Source organism: Leptonotus elevatus, chromosome 4 (genome assembly GCF_054856555.1).
Source record: "Leptonotus elevatus isolate MCC_2025b chromosome 4, RoL_Lele_1.0, whole genome shotgun sequence".
Lineage (NCBI taxonomy): Eukaryota > Metazoa > Chordata > Actinopteri > Syngnathiformes > Syngnathidae > Leptonotus > Leptonotus elevatus.
Window position 1 is genome coordinate 22,794,382 of NC_141242.1, and position 21,798 is coordinate 22,816,179.

Sequence of the window (21,798 nt, forward strand, 5' to 3'; positions counted from 1 at the left end):
TGGGAGCAAAGAGGCAGGCTAAAGGGCCGAAAGGCAACAAAGATCAAGAAGAGAGGAGCAGCAGGAAGCTGACTAGTCACTCTATCCCAGCCACCTCTCCTTGCTGAAGCAGACGGTGGGATGAAGGGAGAAAGTTGAAGTTTAAAAATCAAAGGCTAAACCAGGGATTAGCCTCGGCTGGAGGAGGTGGAAGGGAGGTTCGGGTTAAAAGAGAGTCGTAGAGGCACACAGAGAGGATGACTTTCAGTGAAAACGAAATTAGATTGTCTATGTGCTGTATGCCACTGTATGTAACTACAAATTGATTTTCCTTCATTGACTGCATCTTGGACGCTGAGTGATGTGTCACAGAGCTCAAATTAATTAAGAGATGGTTAATATTTCCAAATATATCACAGCAATAGCCCAAGATTGAGAGGCTGACTAATTGAGCACAAGTCAGGAATTGCCATGCCTTTATGTTCAGGATTTTGCCTGATTGCCTCACATACAAAATCCTGAGAGGTCCATTGGTACGTGGCCCAATTGGTGACAATTACATTGACGGATGAAAACCCACTTCCATCAGTGCTTAGTCTGTCTTTTTTTTAAAGGTTCGAATCATTTGTCAGCAAAACGGGCGTCCGTCAGTACTGAACTTCAGGATGCCCACGTCAAACTTATTTTAGGAAATGTGGAGAGAATGTTATGTTTTCTGATTTTTCTACCCTCTGTTTATTTTTGTTCTCTATTCCGGCACCTTTTGGAAGTGTTGGTGGTGGGCAGAGCTCCCTTGCACCTGTTGGCATCCATTTGCCATGTTATTTAAAGTCGGTCACAGAGGAAGGAAGGTGCTGGATTATTATTATTTTTCAGATTGCTTGTTTCAGCCGCCTTCACAAAGCTTTTTTACCGGCTTTGTTCTTTATGCTAGTTTATCTTCCATCCTTGTGTTTGCGTTAGTACTGCTACATTTCTTTTGTTGTCAGCAGCATGAACTGGTTTGTCCTTTGTGATGGCCTTTCAATGTTATTTTAGTTAATGCAAACTAGTGAAATAACTCAAACTGACATTTAAAAAATATTTTTGTTAACGAAATGAAGCAAAATAAAAAATGCTTTAAAAAAAATGAAAACTAACTGAAACGATATTTTCTCTTTACAAAACTAACTAAAACTAACAAATTATAGCAAAAATGTATTTGATTTTAATCTTTGATAATTAATTTAATATATGAGTATTTGAGGATGATTTAAATAATATTAATTTCGATATTAACCGGAATAAGGACGTCTGAAAGTTTGTCACACAGAAGTGACGTCATCTAGCAGCAGCCAATAGAAAAGCATCTTTAGATGATGTCGCTCCGAGGGGACAATTTTGCGTTCTTGAATCTTGACTTTTGGCTCTAACGGCTCACCTCGCCGGCTTTTTCATTTAACTCAGCCGAAATGCAATCCTAGGAAAGAAATGTGTTACTTTTTTCATTTTACCATGGTGTATATTAAATATTGCACACAAGTAATACACTTTCTTTTTTTTAAGAAAATAGGCCTAATATTGAAACTAAACTAAAACTAAGCATTTTTTTAATTACTAAAATGAATAAAAACTAACAGAACCGCCCAGGAAACTAATTAAAACTAACTAAATTTAAAAAACAAAACTCAAAATGAAATAAAAACTAATTAAAATGAAAATGTCAAAAATATAATTACCCTGTGGCCTTTTCGTTCAGAATTTTGTTTTGTTTAATTTTTCACATTTGCAAGTATTTTTGGTTGTACTAATACAAAAAAGGGGCTACTTACCTGCTCATAAGTCCTTGTGTCCACTTTGTGTTCCATGTTACTGCTGAAGCCAGTCACTACAAAGAAGACAAAGAGAAAGAGAAAACCCACGAAGAACATGCAAACTGCACACTGGAAGGCCAGAGCTGAGATTCTAAACTAAAATCTCAGAAACGTGTCGGACATCCTAACCACTAGCTCACCGGGCTGCCAGCATTATTTCTAGTTCTATTTTTTCAATTTTCCATTCTACTGCAGTCCATTGTATCAATATATGATCTATCGATCGAAGCATTTTCTGAAAGAATTCACTGAAGGCGTAACCTTTGGCAGTAATGTGGCTCTGCCTTTCTGGCCTGGTGCAAGTTCTGTTCAACACGGGCCAACCACAATCTTTGGACAACGGAAGGAAACTCACATGCCAAATTAATTTGGGATATGTGGAGGAAAACCCCTCAATCTTTCAAAAAGTTCAGAAATAGGCTACTGCAGATGCCTTAATGTCTTCGTTTCTTTGTATTCCTTTCTAAATGGCAGAGGTGGCAAATCCAGGTCCAGAAAGTAAAAACCCTGCCACAGTTTGGCTTTAGTGCTTTAATAGCTTTAATGTGCTAGCTAGCTAGCTCCCTAGCAGGTAACTGTTAGATTATTAACATTGTTTTTTTGTTTCAATTTATATTTTAATTGTTTTTTATATTAGTTAGAGATGTGTAATAATAAGACAACAATTCATTCAGATGTTAGTCAATATATAGTCTTTGTTCTCTTCCCTGGGGAAGTAAGGTTTCTGATTCAATCTAAATGAGGGGATGTCTGTAAATGCAAATCAGAGGGCCGTCCATAAAAATCCGTGGTGCAAGGAGGCGCCGGGGGCCAATTGTTTACCCACATCTTGAGTGGACTAAGATAGGAACTGAAGTAAGATAATCAAGTATTGTATTTCACTCTGCTGACAGGACAAGATGTATAAGTAAGGGAGAAAGGAAAGAGGGGGTACACTTCTAGACCAAATGCTGTTTGAGCAAGGTTCTTAGGTGTCTTCAGAAATTCTGAAAATAAAGCTGGCAAAAAACTTCTCCACGAGACTTCAACTTTGAGTTTTATTTTGAACACGCAGAAATCAAAGAAACGATTTCCAACATAACCGAGCACCCAGGGAGCTAGCTATGGCGTTCGCAAGCTAGCATCTGGGGCTAAAGCCAAACTCTGGCTGGGTTTTTACTTTCTGGACCTGGATTTACAACCTCTGCTTATTGTGTGTTCTGGTCTAATTCAGCTATTTGCTATGTATTGTTTTAGTTCACATTTAGGTTACTCAAACTAGAGCTAGAGTCTGTCACTGCCTGCCACTCACTATTAAAGAGAACACAATTGTGAGACTGACAAGTGGAAATGACAAGAAGAGTTTTTAAGGTTCAACTTTTGCTTTGAGGCTTTGACAGCTCAGTTGGGGAGGGGAACGCCTAACCTCTGTCTGACCCTAATCTGACTCATCTTCCAGCCATCAGGCTGCATGTGTCTCTCGTTGTCGTTTCTTTCAGGTTTACCCTAATATGATATTGTTCTGTAGCGTATATTATGTAACAGCATAGTATTGTCAGGTATCATTGATCATGTTCCCCTCACTATAGAAAAAAATGAAGATACAGATTTTTATTTTTTTTAAAGAGTGCCCCGATACTTAAAGATACTTGTTCTTCTTGCATGCCTTTCCTATGTGAACAACTTTTGTGAAACAGAACCTTTGAGGAAGGATACTATTGTATTTGTTCAATTTGGTATCATACATTTCAACAAAAGCTTTTGTGCGATTTGGTCTGAGTAAGTGGGAAATAGTTGCTTGAAATGCCATCACAACAAAGATGTGAACCAGTCAATAAACAGCAGCATGCATGAGTGTATTGCAACAGAATCTCTCTGTTTGCTGATCCGTGTGAGAAAGCGTGTTCCTCAGCATATGCATATATAAGCCTGCTATGCACTTTCAGTTACAACACTGTTCCTGTTCTCTCCCACACACACACACACACGCATGCAGGGACACTGAAAAGGCAGAGTCCCTTCTCCCTGTTATGCAAATAACGTCAGCCCTTAAAATGTTTTGAGTGAGAATTAAACGTGAATTAAATGAGGCTTGGCTCTTTTCTCTCCATTCTGTCTGAATAAGGCAAAGCTCCGTCACCATGGGAGATCCCCACGCTGTTGCCATGCCTGTTATGGGATTGACAAGACAAGAAGTGACATAAATACCGTAGCCAGCGTTCAATCCAATTATGTGGCGTGGTCCGCTTCAATACCTGGTAGTCATGCAGAGTTGCGCTGGCGTCCTTGTATTCAGCCGAAGAAATTAGACTGCGTTTTTCATTCAGCGTCAAGCCTCTTGCTAACCTTTCTGTCGCTTCACCTCAGCTAGCTCTGAGACTCTGCCCTCAGCACTGAGCTCAACTCAGCCTAATAAAGGCCTTTTGGGACAGGACAATTTGCTTCCCCTGGCTCACTCAAACTCCAAACGTGAAAGAAAGTCGTCTCTAAAGTAATCAAAAGGCCTGTACTGCCGTCTAAATGAATAGCCGCTAATATACAGAGCAAAGAAAAGCAAAAAAATACAAAGGATGAGAAAGGAAACGTCTACCAGTTACGCTCTAAGAAAAAAATGGATTCCCTTATTTTCATACATTAAATGCACCTCTACGACGGCGTATACTGTATATATATATATATATATATATATATATATATATATATATATATATATATATATATAATCTGCCACTTTATAAAGTCACAAAATTGCCACTTTATAAAGTGGCAAATTTGCGAGAGGAAAAAAAACTCGCAAATTTGCCACTTTATGTCATACGCGGCAGCGAGAGCGACAACACTTCCTGATCCCCTATCAGTTGACTAACACTAACCAATCAGAAGCTAGCATACTTAAACTTATACTAGGTAAATGCAAGTGAATGATGGAGAGCAGCAGATTCGACACATCAACTTAGCTACTTCTACCAAAATATACCAAAATATATGAATTTGTAAATAATAATTCTGGAAACATAAACATGCAAGTAAATATACATTTTAACAAATTAACTTAAATGCTTGCTTCTCGGGACCTTAATAAAGTGAGGTGTCTTTATCGCTGGCAGTACCCAACGCTTCAAAATGTGAATGCTTAAATCTAAATCAAAAATTCAAATGCTGAAATCCCGACCAAAAAGGATTGGCACAAACAACCAAGTAGAAAATTTGCCACTAAAGAAAGAGGGGTTTTTTTCTCTGAATATTGCCCCCACCCTCTAAAAAATATATATTTATATGAGGCCTTAATATGTCGTCGTACAACACAAAGTGCTTTACAGAAATACAAAGTAAAATCACACACCTGTATGAACACACTCACCCACGTGTACATCGACACACACAGCGCACATTCAGTGACTATGTGGAGACATGAAAAAGCACCAGGTGAGGAAAAGGTTCTTTGCACGTAAGGAATTTGTAAAGTCTTGTAATTTTGATTAAAGTTTTTTTCTTTCTTGCCTTCAGGACCAATCACTAAAATGTCTGTTTTGTCCTGGTTGAGCTGTAGGAAATTCACTGCCATCCATGATTTACCATCTAAAATAACATTTAAAAGGGTTGTCATGTACAGCTGTGTGCATAGCATCTGTATAACTTTGGAAACGGATGAAATGCCTCCTGATGAAAGAGGGAGCATAAATAGTAGGGGTGTGCCAAAAAATTGATTCTCATAAGAATGGCGATTCTCATTTAGTACGATTCAGAATCGATTTTAAATGCCCCAAAATTTATTTTATTTAAATTATTTTATACTGTCTTCCCTTTGTTTGTGTGTGCCTTTATTGGGAGCGTTGTTCATGTTGTACCCGATTTGGCCACTTAGGGGCAGTGTGGTTCCATGCGGTCTGATACACTGTTGTAGCCACATTAGAGAGTAGAAGGAAAAAGTCACGATCAAGTTATTCCAATAAAAGTTGTTTTTTTTGCAGCGTTGAGATGTTTTTTGAGTGATAAAAGTGCCGCGAGTAGAGCACTAATTAGCATTAGCTAGTCAGACTGGAGTAGATCATTACGATTTCTTGAACATCTATAAATTGAAGCAAAAATCATTGTCAATCAAATCATTTTGAATCAAAAATTGTTCCTAATCGAAAATCGATTCGGAATCGAATCGCACGCAAAAATCGGAATTGAATCGAATCGAATCGTGAGACATTCAAAGATTCCCACCCCTGATAAATAGAGGTACTAGAGGAACATGTATCCTCCATATCTACAAATAAACTCTGATCCGTTAGATAGGATCTAAACCAGTTAAAAACCGTACCGGAGCGGCCAATCAGGTTGCAGAGTCAGCTTGATGTTTGTCTTTTTTATGATGCCACCAAAGAAAGGTAGAAAGAGAAATGTATTCTAAGAGGAAAAACAAAAAAAGAGGCTGACCAGTCGTGGCAAACATGCACTGCGGTTTTCCCAAAGTGAAAGACCTAAAGCAACAAGTTGTTGCAAGAAGTGTGTCACTATCCCCACTCCATTGAAAACCCAAACCACAAACTGAACTTGACAAGCAAATCGGTCCCCCTCCTTCTGCCTGTGCAGCGGCTGGCTTGTGTTTGAACCCCAGGGCCCATTTTAACCACAGACATTTACAAGCTCCCTTCTAAACAACCTGCCAGGTGCTTGAAGAGCATCACTAAAAGGCCGTAGAACATTATGAGACTCCAATGAGATTAGAGCAGAATGGCCTTTGAATTGAAGAATGGCTGCTGTTATAACGGCAGCGAATGTGCAACAGTGATGTGATGCTCTTAGCTCCCATGACCAATCTGCAACTAATGAGCATGCTATGTGTCACAAGTACCCCGATGATGGGGACACGGAGGCATGCTACTTCTCATATTTGTCTGCAACACAGTCTAATTGCTTTGGTGCACTTTCACTTTTGTTGCACGCATGAATTCAAGCTAGGGACGTTCTCACACCCTGACACTGATGAAAATTCATGGGGTTGGCCAATGAGCATTTCACAGGGATATGTTTGAGGCATCAAGGGAACGAATTATTGAAGCAGTGAAAGCCAATCGCGTGCTGGTGTTCTTTGTGAATAATCCTAGAAAAAGTGGTTGGTTTTTTTCAATGACCACTAGTACCTCTCAATAAGGACATCCCCCAAAAAAATTATCGCAATTAATTGCATGACTTCAATAGTTAACTCACGATTAATCGCAAATTTTATATCTGTTCTAAATGTTCAATAATTTTTTCCCTAAGTTTTAATACTGTTGTGAACATAAAAGTGGGGAAAAAATGTTAAACTAATAGAAATATGACTGCATCTTTTAGTCAATGATAAAGTAATTTCATAGTAATTCATAAAATCCAGTCTGTAATGTAAAAAACGAGTGTGATATTGATTTGTGTTGAGGTCATTTTTCTGCCACTAGATGGCATAATTGCATTTGTAAGATGTTGGTGACATCTCAGTGCATTTTTCTTTTTATAGTAAGACCTCTCCAATCTCTAACATGAAGTAACTTGTGGAATTTTGCACATTTTTAAAATTGTAAAATGCAACTTGACCCCAGTCTCCACACATATTTGCATTAATATGAAATGTATTACTGCTAAATGTTGATGTGGACGTGTCTGCTGTGTTGCGAGTGGAATTCCACCAGACTTTCCAAGTTACGGCCGTCATTAATCGTGTGTTAAAAATAAAAAAAGTAACTTTAAATTAACTCAAAATTAATGCACCAATTTTTACACTCATATATATATATATATATATATATATATATATATATACTGTATATAAAATTCTGTAAATGTATTATTTCTACATGCAATATTATCTATCATTAATAATTATCTGAAATTGACACGATAACATGTCCGCATTTGCTTCCCAATACCACTCCTTCCAACTGGGCAATGTGTTTAATGCTTGAGTGCGGCACACGATGAATCGAATAATCCAAACTTTTGGAGCTCTGAGTATTTTCGTGTCCAGTGCAAGTCTGGCACAAGTTGCGGTGAAAATCTGTGCAGGGGCAGACTAGACTAAGTTTTGATATTTTTGCAGACCTGTGCTAGGTCGAGGCGTGCAAAGAGCTTTTATAAGATCTGTGAAGTGGGCACTGGGAGAATGCATTCGATCTTTCCGCCAAGTCCTTCAATTACTCGTGGTTCAAATGTGTGGTTTGATGAGAAATGATGTATATCCTAAAAAATAAAATGATGAGTCTTTTCAACTAAATCCACTCTATATGTACAATCACAATGTCTAACAAAGGCATTGTACTTGCTTTTCTTTTTCGGTGCACATTGCATTGAGAGAACAGGTGCACTGAGGAGGACTCGCTTTCTCTCTCGCTCGCTTCTAAGCAGCTTTGTTCGCAGACTTGTCTCTCTCACCCACTACACAGCGAGGTGATGTTTAATGGAAAGTTAATATGGTTTTAATGCTTGTTGCTGCTCTCCGACACCCAGGGCCTCACTAATCCACTCTGTTCCACACCGCCTGGAAACAGATGCTCCGGTGGAGAGGGAGAGAGGGAGAGAGAGAGAACATAAAGACGAAGCATGCAAAGAGAAAACATGACTTTGATCATTTATTTACTCATTAAGATCATGAGTAAAAAGAAAAAAAATATGCATGGATGTGAGAATTTTTTTTTTTTTAGAAACTATGGTAAATAATGATTGTTATATATTTTTTTATAATTATTATATATATTATATATTATAATCTCATTCACTGCCATTGACGTCAAAAATTCATTTTATTGTACATTTAGAACAGATATAAAATGTATGATTAATCATGAGTAAACTATTGAAGTCATGCGATTAATTACAATTAAAAATGTAATCGCTTGAGGCAATTTAAAAAAAAGAAACGATTATTAAAAATGAGGAGCGTCAGGCCATTAATTTTTTTAGCGCAATTAATTGCATGACTTCATGAGTTAACTCACAATTAATCACAAATGTTATATCTGTTCTAAATGTACAATACAAAAAATCTAGGTTTTCATACTCTTGTTAACAAAAGTGGAAAAAATATGTTAAACTAATAAAAAATAGTTCAAATGAATTTTTGACATCTACAACCGTCAATGGCAGTGAATGAGTTATAATAATTATTATATAAATTATTATATAATAAATATAACTTATTGCATGCAGTTTCTTTTACCCATCCACATTGTTTTGTTTTGGTGTAATATTAAGGTGCAAGCATTTGATAGGATATTGCATTAACTTGTCCAAAAACGAGCAGCCATTATCTGAAAGTGATGCAATTATGAGTAAGATGATCATATTTCATATTGCAAAAGAAATAAGTCTCATAAATATTACAAAGTAACTTTGTTGATATTTTAATCTAGTCATCTTTACGAACATATTTGGAAAATAAACAATATTTTCTCGTCATCAGTTTTACAGTCCTTGTGTTGTCTTCTGTCATGCTTGGCCTTCAAGTTACCCTCCATCAATTTGCTCATTAAGAGGAATCACAAATTAATGCATTGGCATGAGTATTAAACAGCTATTACATCCCTCCACACACAGCCTCAGTAGTGTGACCTTCTTTGCATGTGTTATCTATAGAGGCTGCAGTTCTAGGGGAGGGTTAATGTTGGAGAACTTGGACAAGCAAAGAGCTTTCAAATGAGTCTCGACTGGTGTTTAATTCACTAACAGCTGTTACGTTTGTTAAGAATCTCGGAGCAGGCTGTTCAGTTTTTCGACCCAGGAGGAGAAATTAGTTCTGCTGATGTCCATTTTCCCTCCCAGAGAACCATCTGCTCCACTTCAATACAAAAGAGGGATTTTGTGAAGGAATAAAATGCTTTGAACATAATAATTTCTCCTTCTCTCCCTTTGAAAAAAAAGTTTTGGCTAAAGTGTCACGTTTCGCAGCAGGTCAGGTGCTTAGCGAATCAGCTGCACATTTAATGATTGCCTCCTTTTGTTGAAGAGTGGATCCTTTCATCATAATACCCTCGTAATGAGTAATGTAGAAAACTTACACTACTTTTTTTTTTATATGTCCGAAATGTGTACAGTCACTATTGTCAATGTTATACTGTACTGCATGTCATAGTGTATCACTAACATCATGCTTATCATTGTTTGGTGTTCCTTGTATTTATCTCGCTATTATAAATGCTGTTTTTAACTGTACGTAATTAAAAAATAGTAATTTTTATGTTTTTTTAATGGATCCCTTTTTATAATTGAGTATCAATACATATATGATCATTGTTTGTCATTTTTCTTTCTTGCTATGAAAATGTCTCAGACTTTAATATTTATATGGAAAATTGATTTTAAATTTTGTATGTATGAAATGATAAAAATGAGATGTCATATCATGATCCATGTGTGTTACTTTTGGTTTGGTTGGATTTTAGTTGTCATGTGTTCCTGTTGTCATTGCCTGTGTCCAAATGCATGACGTCACTCCCGACTCGACTTGACAGCACGCACGGACTTATTTATATATGAATGGATTGTCAATACTGCTTGTCAGTAGTACGTTGACCGACAATCCATTCATGTTTACATCAGTCATAAGTCCGTGCGTGCTGTCGAGTCACGCCGGGAGTGACGTCATGCAGCCGCCAAATTCGGTTTTCCGAGGACCCAGGCCATGTGAATTTGGACACAGGCATTGTCTGCCTCATCATTCATTCATGTCCACCTGTGCTCGTCATCCGGTCACTTGGGGCATCCAATCAGCTCCCTCAGCCACGTGTGACTTTTCCAGGTGTCTCTCATTGTCTCGGCTGGTTGTGTGTATTTAATTCCCTGCTTTCGTTCAGTCCTTGTCGGTTCATTGTCCATGTCATGTACATGTCACATTGTGTTTCCTTGGTTAGTAAATGTATTCCCAGTTTAGCTTTTGTACTTTCAATCTTGTTTTGGACTTTTGGATTTAGCGTTTTGAATAGCCTATTAAAATTATTTAATTGCCAGTGTATCTGTTTGCCTCAATAACTTGAGAAGGTTTTCAATTTTAGACATTTGCTTGTTAAGAGAATTTCAGCTCATTAAACCTTCTCTTATATTTAATTTATTTATATGCATTTTTTTCTACAACCACTCCTTGCTCACCTCTCGCTTCTAGCGTATATCTGTTTTTTCAAAAGTTATTTTTTTTCTGTTTGTTTGTTTTTTCAGTTTTTTTGTCATATTGTGAATTATGAATGACTACTGAATTTAATCATGAGGTAACTTGCTTCAAATGTCCAAATTGACATTTGTATACACGTTTCAAAAGCATAACAGATCAGTAATACCCAACCATGGGCTATTCAGTCAAGTTAATCATACATTAGTAAATATGTCAAAGTGTTGTTTAAAACAAAATAAATGGAACTTAATAGCTGTTTGTATTCCAGATATAAATTGTATTCAATTGGACATAAAGACAAGATAAATAAATATTTGGGGGTGGGGCTGGGGCTATATAGACAATAAACATGAGTCTAAATAAACCGAATTTTTTGCACTGATTAAGATTTCCTGTTTGTTAAATGATTAAATTTAAGGATGATAGACAGAATGAAATACCATTAGTCACGCCTCTTGTCACGTGCCCCCTGGGACTTATGCCTTCAGTCCCACATCAACTCTTTTAAAAAGCTCTTTTGTCCACCTACCACCTCAAACATGTTGGTAAGAAACTCATGAAAAATTATATTTAAATTCTCTCTCTCTCTCTCTCTCTCTCTCTCTCTCTCTCTCTCTCTCTCTCTCTCTCTCTCTCTCTCTCTCTCTCTATTTATCCAACTATCCAACTATCCATCTATCTATCTATCTATATATATATATAGCAGTTTTAGATAGAAGAAAGAATGCTTAGCTCTGATTCAGAATCAAACTAATTGACATTTCTTCAATGTGTGCGAGTGTGTGTGTTTTTTAAAACCGTAATGGAGTTTGTACAGTACTGTACTGTACAGTGCAATCTTATTACAGAAAAAGAGATTTGAATTAGAATTTTATATTGCAAAGTTTGTTCTTGAACAACTATCTTAGCACCACCTAACACCCGATTTAAGAAAAATCACATTTGCAATGATTTAATAAACATAACCTACATTTAATTGTCAATGATTTAAAGAAGTGCATTTTTTTTTTAATGTATTTCATGCCTTATCTGGAAAACACAGCAAAATACCAGGTTAGCCAGACGAATTAAATTATATTTGATTCATTCAATTCGGGTTTACTGCCCGTTTTTCTTAAAACTACTGTACCTAAAATAGATGATCGTTTTTTCCCCAAAATGGTGGCAAAATGATCCACAATTTCTGGAATGACCCGTTCATCTTTTATCATTCAAATATCGCCCCGGGCTAACAAGTCAGTCCATAAAGTTTGAATAAGAAGGAGGGGGGGGGGGGGGGGTCCCCCTACTTGCTTATCCCCCTACTTGCTGGTCTCAAGTCCAATCAGGCCAGGAGCAGAGACGTGTTGACCAATCCCTGATGATGGACCTTCTCGCAGCCTCATCCACTCGGATGATGGGCCGGGCGTCGAACTTGTGAGCCAAAGTCGCTTCTATAAAAGTTGCCAAACCAACACCCAATAAGTTGCTGTTACACCGGTTGACGACGACTGTGATTTGGCCAAGGGTGAACAAGCTAGTTGTGAGCAAGGGCCAGCCATGATGTTCCCGTGCAGCGCCTTGCCCCATCCTCTCTACCCGGACCTGCTGCGTCCTCCGGCCGCCCTGACATCTCCTCTCCCCCGGTCGCCGCCCTTGGGCTACCGCGTGGAAGATCTCCTCCGAATCAGCCAACCGGCGTACAGCTACATACAGCGGACGTTCTCGGCCGCTCACCCCGGGGACGTCCTCTCGATGAGCCCGGAGGAGGGCGCCTCACCCCGGGCGTTGGGACCGAGCGTTTCTGTGTTTCCGTGCTCCGGGCAGCCGAACCACGGCGGTGGCGGCTCCACACAGTCCGCATGTCCGGCCTCGAGCTGTCTCAAGTTCGGCGTCAGCGCCATACTGGCACCGTCCACCCGGAGTGGTGAGTATTGATGGATATTCAATTGTCATCCAGTATGTTTATATTTTATATATTCATGCACATTTTGTCAGATTTATAAAGACCGTATTTTGTGTATCAATTCATCATAAGATATAATGTTTACATGTATGTATTTATTTATAAAATTATAGATTTGTTATAATATCAAAATCTCTTTTGACTTTCTGAGCATGTTGAATTCAAGACCTACTCATGATTAGGGGCACAGGTGCTACTAATAATATCTAATTAATACTTAAAGGTGGCAGCTGGGGATGCACGATAATGCTATTTTCAACCGATACCTAAACCAATCATTTAGAAAGTGCCGACGTCGATTACCAATAAGTAAGCTGATAATTGTTTGCAAAATTAACTTGAATACAAATATACTTTCAAATTCTACTACTGTATAAGTCTACCATGTACAAATACATTGAAACAATGTGTAAAGCACAGTGAAGCTGAATTGTATTGATATCCCTGCGTCACGTTTTAAAAATGCAACAAAAAACTGTGAGGGTGTTGTGGAATTTTCTGTAGTTAGGTGAGATGAATAAAACAGTCTGGAAAACAATTTGTCTTTTGGGTGTCTTTATATTTGAAGCTTCAAATATACACAAGTCTTACAGAGCTGTCTACAAGAAGTGATCTGTGCGAGTGTGCGCAGTAAATTATCATGGGAAAAATGTTATGCAGCCTGGTTAGGTATTGGGAGGAGAAAAGGAGGGTCAGCTAGACAGGAAAGCAAGCAATCTGTTCCCAGCAGGCTTATCAGTCAAGGTTATGCACTTCCATATTGCTTCATGTACAAGAAGTAAAAAGTCCATTGTTGAAAAAAATACAGGTGTCTTGTTATGTTAATACGTGCGACTGTATATATTAAAATGGCTTCACAATCATAAGCAACCCTCACATGCAGCATGACTTTGACTTAAGCCCTGTAAATGTTTTCCAGGTTGCTCTTCTCCTCCGGTCCACGGTTTGCAAACAAAATCCTTCCCGCTGCCATTCTTGGATGCAAGTCTTCATCCTTTCATCAGAGCTTCCTATTTCACAGGTGGGAGTCCTTCACAAATTCACGCAGGCAGCCAAGAACTGAAATATTCATTGCATTATTATTACACCCTTACATTACATGTTTTAATGCTAGATTTATCCAATGTCCCAGTTCTCACATTACAGTACATTGTAGTACATTACTAGAACTGGGTAATAGTTCACGATGGCATAAGTGGGACTTGCATGTTTTTTCTAAGTCAGAAAACCGCATACTTTTTAATTGACGTGGTCACTGAAAACATAACACCACTAACGGGGACACAGGTTTTTAATATCATAAGAAAAGTAGGAATGTTTGATATAACTTTTTTTTTTCAGACTGACACCAAACACGAGCACACAACTCTCGAGTAGTCAACGATACCGATGCTAATTACTGATGCCACTAGTACTTTTGATACATTAAATGTCCCCCACAAAAAAACGAGTTCATTTTAAAGAAATATATTTATGTCCCTCTTTAGTATTTTCCCTGAGAATTACTTGAATTTAAAAGCAACTTTCTATTCTTCTAATTTCTAGTTACTGATCGTGAAACAGTTACAAGAGGGCGACTGATACTGGACCGATACCTTGAAATAAAGTCTGGCATCGGCCTAATATGATACCTGGTATCGGTAGTCTCCCATCCTTACTTAATATAGCCCTTTTCCTTAAAATTCCATGAAATGATTGACAATTTGCTATTCTTCTCATTTATACTTCCTGCTTGTAAAATGACCACAAGTGTAAGCGTCGCAAGTACTGATACAACTTGAAATAAAACCTGGTATCAGCCCGATACTGACACCTGGCTGGTCCCTTAATAAAAGTCATTGACAATGAAGCGGCACACACGTTTTGGTGATTTTTTTTTTCCCGTACATTTGTGTAGCCATCAAATTTTGATCATGTTCACGTGTCAAGAAAAAATGTTTCCGTTAAAACTGTTTGCGAATGCCTGGCCTCAATGTCTTTGCAACCTTTTGCAACCTTGAATGAACCCTGATAATAAAAAAATAAAAAATAAACAATCACTGCATGCACCCCGAGAGTGTTACGGGCTAAAGGTAAAACTGCACCATCTAAAGAGGTGTTGACTTCCAGAGCTCGACATTTCATGATTGTTATCTGTCTTTTGCTTTCTGTATCATCCTGAGAGGTGAGGATAATATTCCGGTTTTCTAAAAGAGGTAACCAAATATTAGAAACAATCCTCAGTGTGATGCAAGGCAGTTTTACACAAAGCAAACTACAGCCAGAATATTAAACCTGTTATTTTGTCTAATTGAGTGTTGTTGTTGTTGTTGTTGTTGTTGTTGTTGTTACATTGGATGACACCATAAGAAAGTTCAGGAAAATAAATTGTATGGCAATTCTCATTTAATTAAAAAAAATATATATTTTTTTTTGTAATGAAATCACTCAAGGGTTGAGGAACAAACCCACAACTTCAGGTTGGGAGACAGCCAATCTAGTCCCTGAGCCATACTGTGTGTTAGTATATCACTTGTGTCAGCTGGATTCGTACCGCCAAGAGACCATAAACTATATTTTTGGTCTCCTTTTGGTTAGTAGCAAACTGTAGGAGTGGCAGAGTAGTAGCCTCGCAAGCTGAAGGTCGTGAGTTCATTCCTCAACCCTTAAAAAAAAACTAGTAAAATGTACTTTAAAAATCCTTGTAACATTTACTTAGAATTTCTGAGTGAAATTATTATTTTTTTACCTGTTTTTTGTCATGGGACACAGGCCAGTTCTCTCGTGCACGCTAAAAATACTTTCAGAAAAGTTTACTCTGAATATTTTACTCTCTTCCGAGTGTACATTTGACCCTGTTTAGAGTGGGATCAAATATACTCTATTTAGAGTAAAATCTACTCTCACAGTAAATTATATATAGGAAATTTTACTCTAAATAGACTATATATGGTCCCACTTTAAACAGAGTTTAAAATTTACACGATTCAGAGTAAATTTTACTCAAAGTATTTTATTCTCCTAATAAAACCTAATAAAGATTCTTCATTCAGAATTTCTAAGTAAGTTTTGCAAGCAGAGATTTTGACTAAATTTTACTGGTTTAAAATAAAATGTAAAAAAAAAAAAAGAAGTCACTCAAGGGTAGAGGAACAAACCCCCAACTTCGGGTTTTAATTTACTCGCTGAGCCATGCAGCTCAACTCTAGTACTGTGAGTTGCTTGCGTCAGCTGGAATCTTAGTACCTGCAAGATCAAAGAAATCGTTTGGATGTTAGCAAAGATTAGGAGTGGCATAGCTCAGGTGGTCGTGTCAGTGTCCCGAAATGAAGGGTGTGAGTTTGTTGCTCAACCCTTGTGTGACTTTAAAGGAATAAAAAAATAAATACGAATAATAAACTAGTAAAATGGATGGGCAAATTCACAAAGTAAATACTAAAATGTACTCTGAATGTTTTACTCTCTTCCAAGGGGTAAATTTGACTCTGTTTAGAGTGGGAGCAAATAGAGTCTGTTTAAAGTAAAATGCACTCTACAAAATGTACTGTATAGTTTGAGAAGGTAAAAAAAAAACGGACATTTAATTTCGTACTGTCAATGACGAGCTTTGTCAGCCTTTTAGCAATGGAATACCCCCGGGCAGCACGGAATCAGCTGCGCCAATTTGCTATTTAGGGGACAATCTGACTGCTGACATTAGCACCAGTTGTTGTTATCTACAAATTAGTCCAGTTTGTCACGCTCCATATATATTAGTGCCGTTTGTCATGGCTTAAATGTGAGGCGGGTATCTTCCCAGCTCGGGAACTCAGTGCCTCGTTTTCCCACCAAGCTCTTCCGACTGCTCACAAAACTCCCAGCACCGTGACCAATAGGAGCCACAACACCTACGCACACACACTTGGTCGATTTTATTCTATCGCGACAGTGTATTTTCTACACTGTATGTACATATCCTGACTTCACCTCAAGCAAATGCTAAAAATGACTGGACAGGAACACGAAGCGCGTGACATCTGCATGAGCTGATGAAGGCAAGTACATAAGTGGCGACATCTCTCAGATCCCAGCAGCTCAAACCTTTTAACAGTAGCACATTATACTGACCTGCCTTTAATGGGCCTGTAATATACTGGCATGTCGACAGCCTTCTCCACTCAATTCTTTGAAACACAATCAGCTTTCTCTATGCATTTGCAGCCTATACAATTCGCCTTCATGCTTCATTAGAGGTAGTGTGCGCGCAGCTTTGGAGAGCCGCTCTCATTAGCATTGGCTCTGTTTGCGCCACTTGACAAATTGGACTTTTAAACATCACATTTCAGGGAGGACAATTCTATTTGAGGCAGAGTCAAGACGATGAAAGTCCCAACTTGGTCCCGCTACTGACAGCAGGAGCGCAGCTCGACAAACCGCTGAGGCAGCCAAAGAAAAACAGAAAAGAGCCTAAAAGGTGATTTGAATGGAAAACATCACGTTGGGTTTTCTAGTTGAGCTGTAAGAGCAGTAGCAAGATGCTGGGGAAAAAAAACATGGGTGGAGTTCTTTGAGCATTTTCGCAGATGACTGCAGTTAGAAATGGACGTTTGCGCCGCTGTGGGCGTGATCATTGCCGACTTGCTTAGAGAGTAGAAGGAAAAAGTCACGATCAAGTTATTCCAATAAAAGTATTATTTTTTTCAGTGTGGAACCGTTCTTTTGAGTGAAAAAAGTGCCGCGAGTAGCGCACTAATTAGCATTAGCGAGTCAGATTGGAGTAGATCATTACAATTCCTTGAACATCTATAAATTGAAGCGACAATCAGTCAATCAAATCATTTTGAATCAAAAATCGTTCTTAATCGAAAAATTATTCTGAATCGAATCGCACACCCAAAAATCGGAATCAAATCAAATTGTGAGACATTCAAAGATTCCCACCGCTACTAGATATAGGAAAGAGGGGGGGGGTCATAAGAAAATGTGAAAATATATTTCTGTACCTCAAAGTTAAATACAACTGAACTGTATTTTAAAATGTACTGGACTTGAAAAGTAAAAAATAAATAAAAAGTACTATACTGGATTGAAAGAAAGTTTAACTGTATGCATAGGTCCAAGCTTCATTCTAATATGTTTATTATATTTCATGTTTTGTATTTATTTCAGTGTACCATGAGAAAGAACTGCTCACTGCGCTCAAGTCAGTCATATCATAATAACTCTGTAGAGAACATGTACGGTGACATTTTATTTGTATGCGTGAATTACATTTTCCAATGAAATTGCTCGGAAATGATCGAACTGGATTGGATCCAGATGATGACCTCGTAGCTTCTGACTTGAGCTACAAATTGTTTTGCATGGGCAAACTTTAAATGGTATACAATATTATTATTTTTAGAATGTTGTCAGTGTTGGAATGACAAAGTTGCACATTAGGAAAAAAAATTAACACAAAAAAATCTGTTGAATTTCTAATTGAGGTAAGTTGTATTCTAAAATATTTTTTAAATGTTGGTGATGTTTTCTGAGCTTTCACTGGGTTTTCGATCATCACATATTTACATGAGCATATGTACTGTAAATGTACTATTATGTCACTGTATTTTACTTTAAATTCTCTTTTCCCGTATTGTGTCACTTCAGCTTCCTCCTCCTCGGTGGTCCCTGTCCCAGGAACCTTTTCATGGCCCCTGGTCCCTCGAGGGAAGCCGAGACGAGGCATGCTGCGACGAGCCGTTTTCTCAGACCTCCAGAGAAAGGCCTTGGAGAGAACTTTCCAGAAGCAGAAGTACATCAGCAAGCCAGAGAGGAAGAAGTTGGCCAGTAAACTGGGACTCAAAGACTCACAGGTACATACACTATCAAAGGCCATTTAGTGCATTTGGATAAATGGGAAGTCAACAGCAAAAAAAAAGAAAAGACAATAATATGTTTTATGCAGCCCCACTAGTCTAAATATGGTATTTTGGTTAATATTGTGTTAGTGGAATATGAGTTAAGCAGCGAAATCCAGCAGTTTTTATCAATATCAGAAGGCGGCCATTTTGCCATTTGCTGTCGAGTGAAAATGACATCACAGTTGCTCAGTTCTCAGGTAACAAGCAATCACGGCTCAGTTTCAGAAAACAGGTGAGCTGTGATTGGTCGTTGCCTGAGCCCTGAGCACCTGTGATGTCATCTTCAATCGACAGCAAGTGACAAAATGGCCGTCCCCTGAGATGGATAAAAACGGCTGGATTTTGCTGCATAACTCATGTTCCACAAATGTAATATCGATGAAAATGTTTAAGGTTGACTTATCTTTTAATATTAATTTTAAAAAATTGTGTAGACACCCTTGAACTTTATTACCGGTACATGGCGATTTGTTCCACTGATGAAAACATTCCAAAATGAACTCAAATTTACTTTTGTATATTGGGTATGTGAATGGTCAATATAACACGGTCATTTCTCACTTCAGATGAAGATTTGTACCATGTGTCACCTACATGTCAAGTTAACATTTAACTCATTCACTGCCATTGACGGCTATAGACGTCAAAAATTTATTTGAACTATTTCTATTAGTTTCACATTTTTTTCCACTTTTGTTAACAAGAGTATGAAAACCTAGAAAAAAATGTATTGTGCATTTAGAACAGATATAATAATCGTGATTAATCTTGTTAACGAGTGAAGTCGTGTGAATAATTACAATAAAAAATTAATCGCTTGATGCCCCTAATAAAACAAAGAAAAGGGAAATTATTAAAAATTAGGGGCGCGTCAGACAATTCAATTTTTTAATTGTAATTAATCGCATGACTTCAATAGTTAACTCACGATTAGTCACACATTTTATATCTGTTCTAAAAGTACAATAACATTTTTTTAGGTTGTCACGCTCCCAAAAATGTGAATCTAATAGAAATAGTTCAAATAAATTTTTAACGTCTATAGCCGTCAATGGCAGTGAATGAGTTAATTGTGTGCGGACCAGCAATTAAACATGAATGGATACTTCAAGTCAACACGGACGCCTTACAATTAGCAACCAATGATCAACCATTTTTCACCCGACCGACCTGTTGTCATCTATACAGCAAACAAACTGACCTTTTGCTTGTTTGTCCCCAAAGGTGAAGATCTGGTTTCAGAACCGGAGGATGAAATGGAGGAACTCAAAAGAAAGGGAGCTGCTGTCGACAGGGGGGTGCCGTCAGCAGACCCTCCCCACCAAAACCAACCCCCACCCAGACCTCACGGATGTGGGCAGCACTTACTGCCACGACGGCCTGGAGAGGACTGCTGCGACCGGCCAAGGACAGTTGGCGAGCCACGAGTCACATCATCTTCATCATCATCATCATCATCATAGCCAACATCATCGCTCCTCTCCATCAGAGTCCAGTAAACAATCAGAGTCAGAGAGTGAAGAAATCACTGTTTCATAAGAGCATGGTTGAAAAAGACTCTTTGTACTACAGTTGCCTTAGTGTCAGTTTGGAAGGATGATTAACTCATTCACTGCCATTGACGGCTATAGACGTCAAAAATTCATTTGAACTATTTCTATTAGTTTTACTTTATTTTTTCACTTTTGTTAACAAGAGTATGAAAACCTAAGGGGGGGGGGATTATTGTACATTTAGAACAGATATAAAAATTTTGATTATTCGGGAGTTAACTAGTGAAGTCATGCAATTAATAACAATTTTTTTTAAATAATCGCCTGACGCCCCTAATTTTTAATAATCTTTTCTTTTCTTTTCTTGTTTTATCACGTCAAGTGATTACAATTTGTAATTGTAATTAATTGCATGAATTCAATAGTCAAGTCATGATTAATTACAAATTTGATATCTGTTCAAAATATACAATACTTTTTTTCTAGGTTTTTATATTCTTGTTAAAAGTGGGAAAACAATTTAACTAATAGAAATAGTTCAAATGAATTTTTGACGTCTATAGCCGTCATTGGCAGTGAATGAGTTAATGGTGAAAACCACAAGAGCTTCTGGTGCCTTTGTGAATTGCCTCTATTCTATCAGCAGCTAATCTCTGTACATTGTTTTGTATATGACTTTTTATATTTAGTTCAATATTTTGTGTACACTTTGTAAAATATATACTGAGCAACTTTAGATTGACTATCTTTAGAATACTCTATTTTTAACTGCCAGTACTAAAGATACAGTACAATTCTTTCAGCAGATTATATTTGTTATCTTTATTTTCGTAAAATAAATCTTGAGAAAAATCCAATGAATCTCCTCATTTACTTGACCCTACCAAGGTTCCATTGTGCACAAAGGCCTCCATCATCTGTAAACGGAAAAAGTTCTGAAACACCAGGATGTGTCCTAGAGTTGGCCGCCCGTCTGAAGTGAGCAATTCGGGGAGAAGGGCCTAATAGTGAGGGAGGTGACCGGCCAGAACTTGATTGTCACTCGGCCTGAGCTCCAGTAGTCCAGACGGAAGCCAGTCCATCATAAACGACACATGGTAGCCCACCTTTGACAAAAGGTACATAAAGGACTCGGACCATGAAAAAGAAAATTCTTTTTTGGCGCTCTTGTCACCGTCTGCACATCACGAAAACATGCGCAAACTGTCCTCTGAGGTTGCATCAGGTCGCTTGAGAACTCATAGAACATAATGATTGGGTGCGTACTGCCACCTTGTGGACAACTACATATCTGCAACTGACATAGTTGCAGCTGTTGGTTGGTTGCTCTCGTCTTGCTGAAATCCAGCTAGTGGCGTGCCGATGGGGGTCCAAGGTAAAGACGTCGGTGACCCAGGAATCCTTAAGGCAGGGGTGGGCAAACCCTCGGTCCTCGAGGGCCAGAATCCAGCAGGTTTTGGATGTTTCCCTTCTCCAGCACAGCTGATATATGATCAGCTCATCAGCAAGCTCTGCATAAGCCCGATAACGATCCTGTTGATTGAAATCAGCTTGTGTTGGAAGA

General features: G+C 38.1%; 1 protein-coding gene across 1 annotated transcript; it reads left to right on the top strand.

The window, feature by feature from the left end:
• The first annotated feature begins 12,305 nt into the window (after window positions 1-12,305).
• LOC147176051 (homeobox protein DBX1-A-like) lies at window positions 12,306-20,296 on the top strand. Its single transcript, XM_086074230.1, has 4 exons — window positions 12,306-12,841; window positions 13,800-13,901; window positions 18,488-18,693; window positions 19,966-20,296. Exons 1-4 carry the CDS (start codon window positions 12,475-12,477, stop codon window positions 20,278-20,280), a joined length of 990 nt encoding a protein of 329 aa, XP_085930356.1. The 5' UTR covers window positions 12,306-12,474; the 3' UTR covers window positions 20,281-20,296.
• Window positions 20,297-21,798: the final 1,502 nt, after the last annotated feature.

What these genes read in the sequence shown, in the direction of transcription:
- LOC147176051 (XM_086074230.1), top strand. Translation starts at nt 12,475, where the DNA reads ATGATGTTCCCGTGCAGCGCCTTGCCCCATCCTCTCTACCCGGACCTG. An exon ending in CAGAGCTTCCTATTTCACAG is followed by an intron (nt 13,902 to 18,487) that starts GTGGGAGTCCTT and finishes GTGTCACTTCAG; the next exon opens with CTTCCTCCTCCTCGGTGGTC. An exon ending in TGGGACTCAAAGACTCACAG is followed by an intron (nt 18,694 to 19,965) that starts GTACATACACTA and finishes TTGTCCCCAAAG; the next exon opens with GTGAAGATCTGGTTTCAGAA.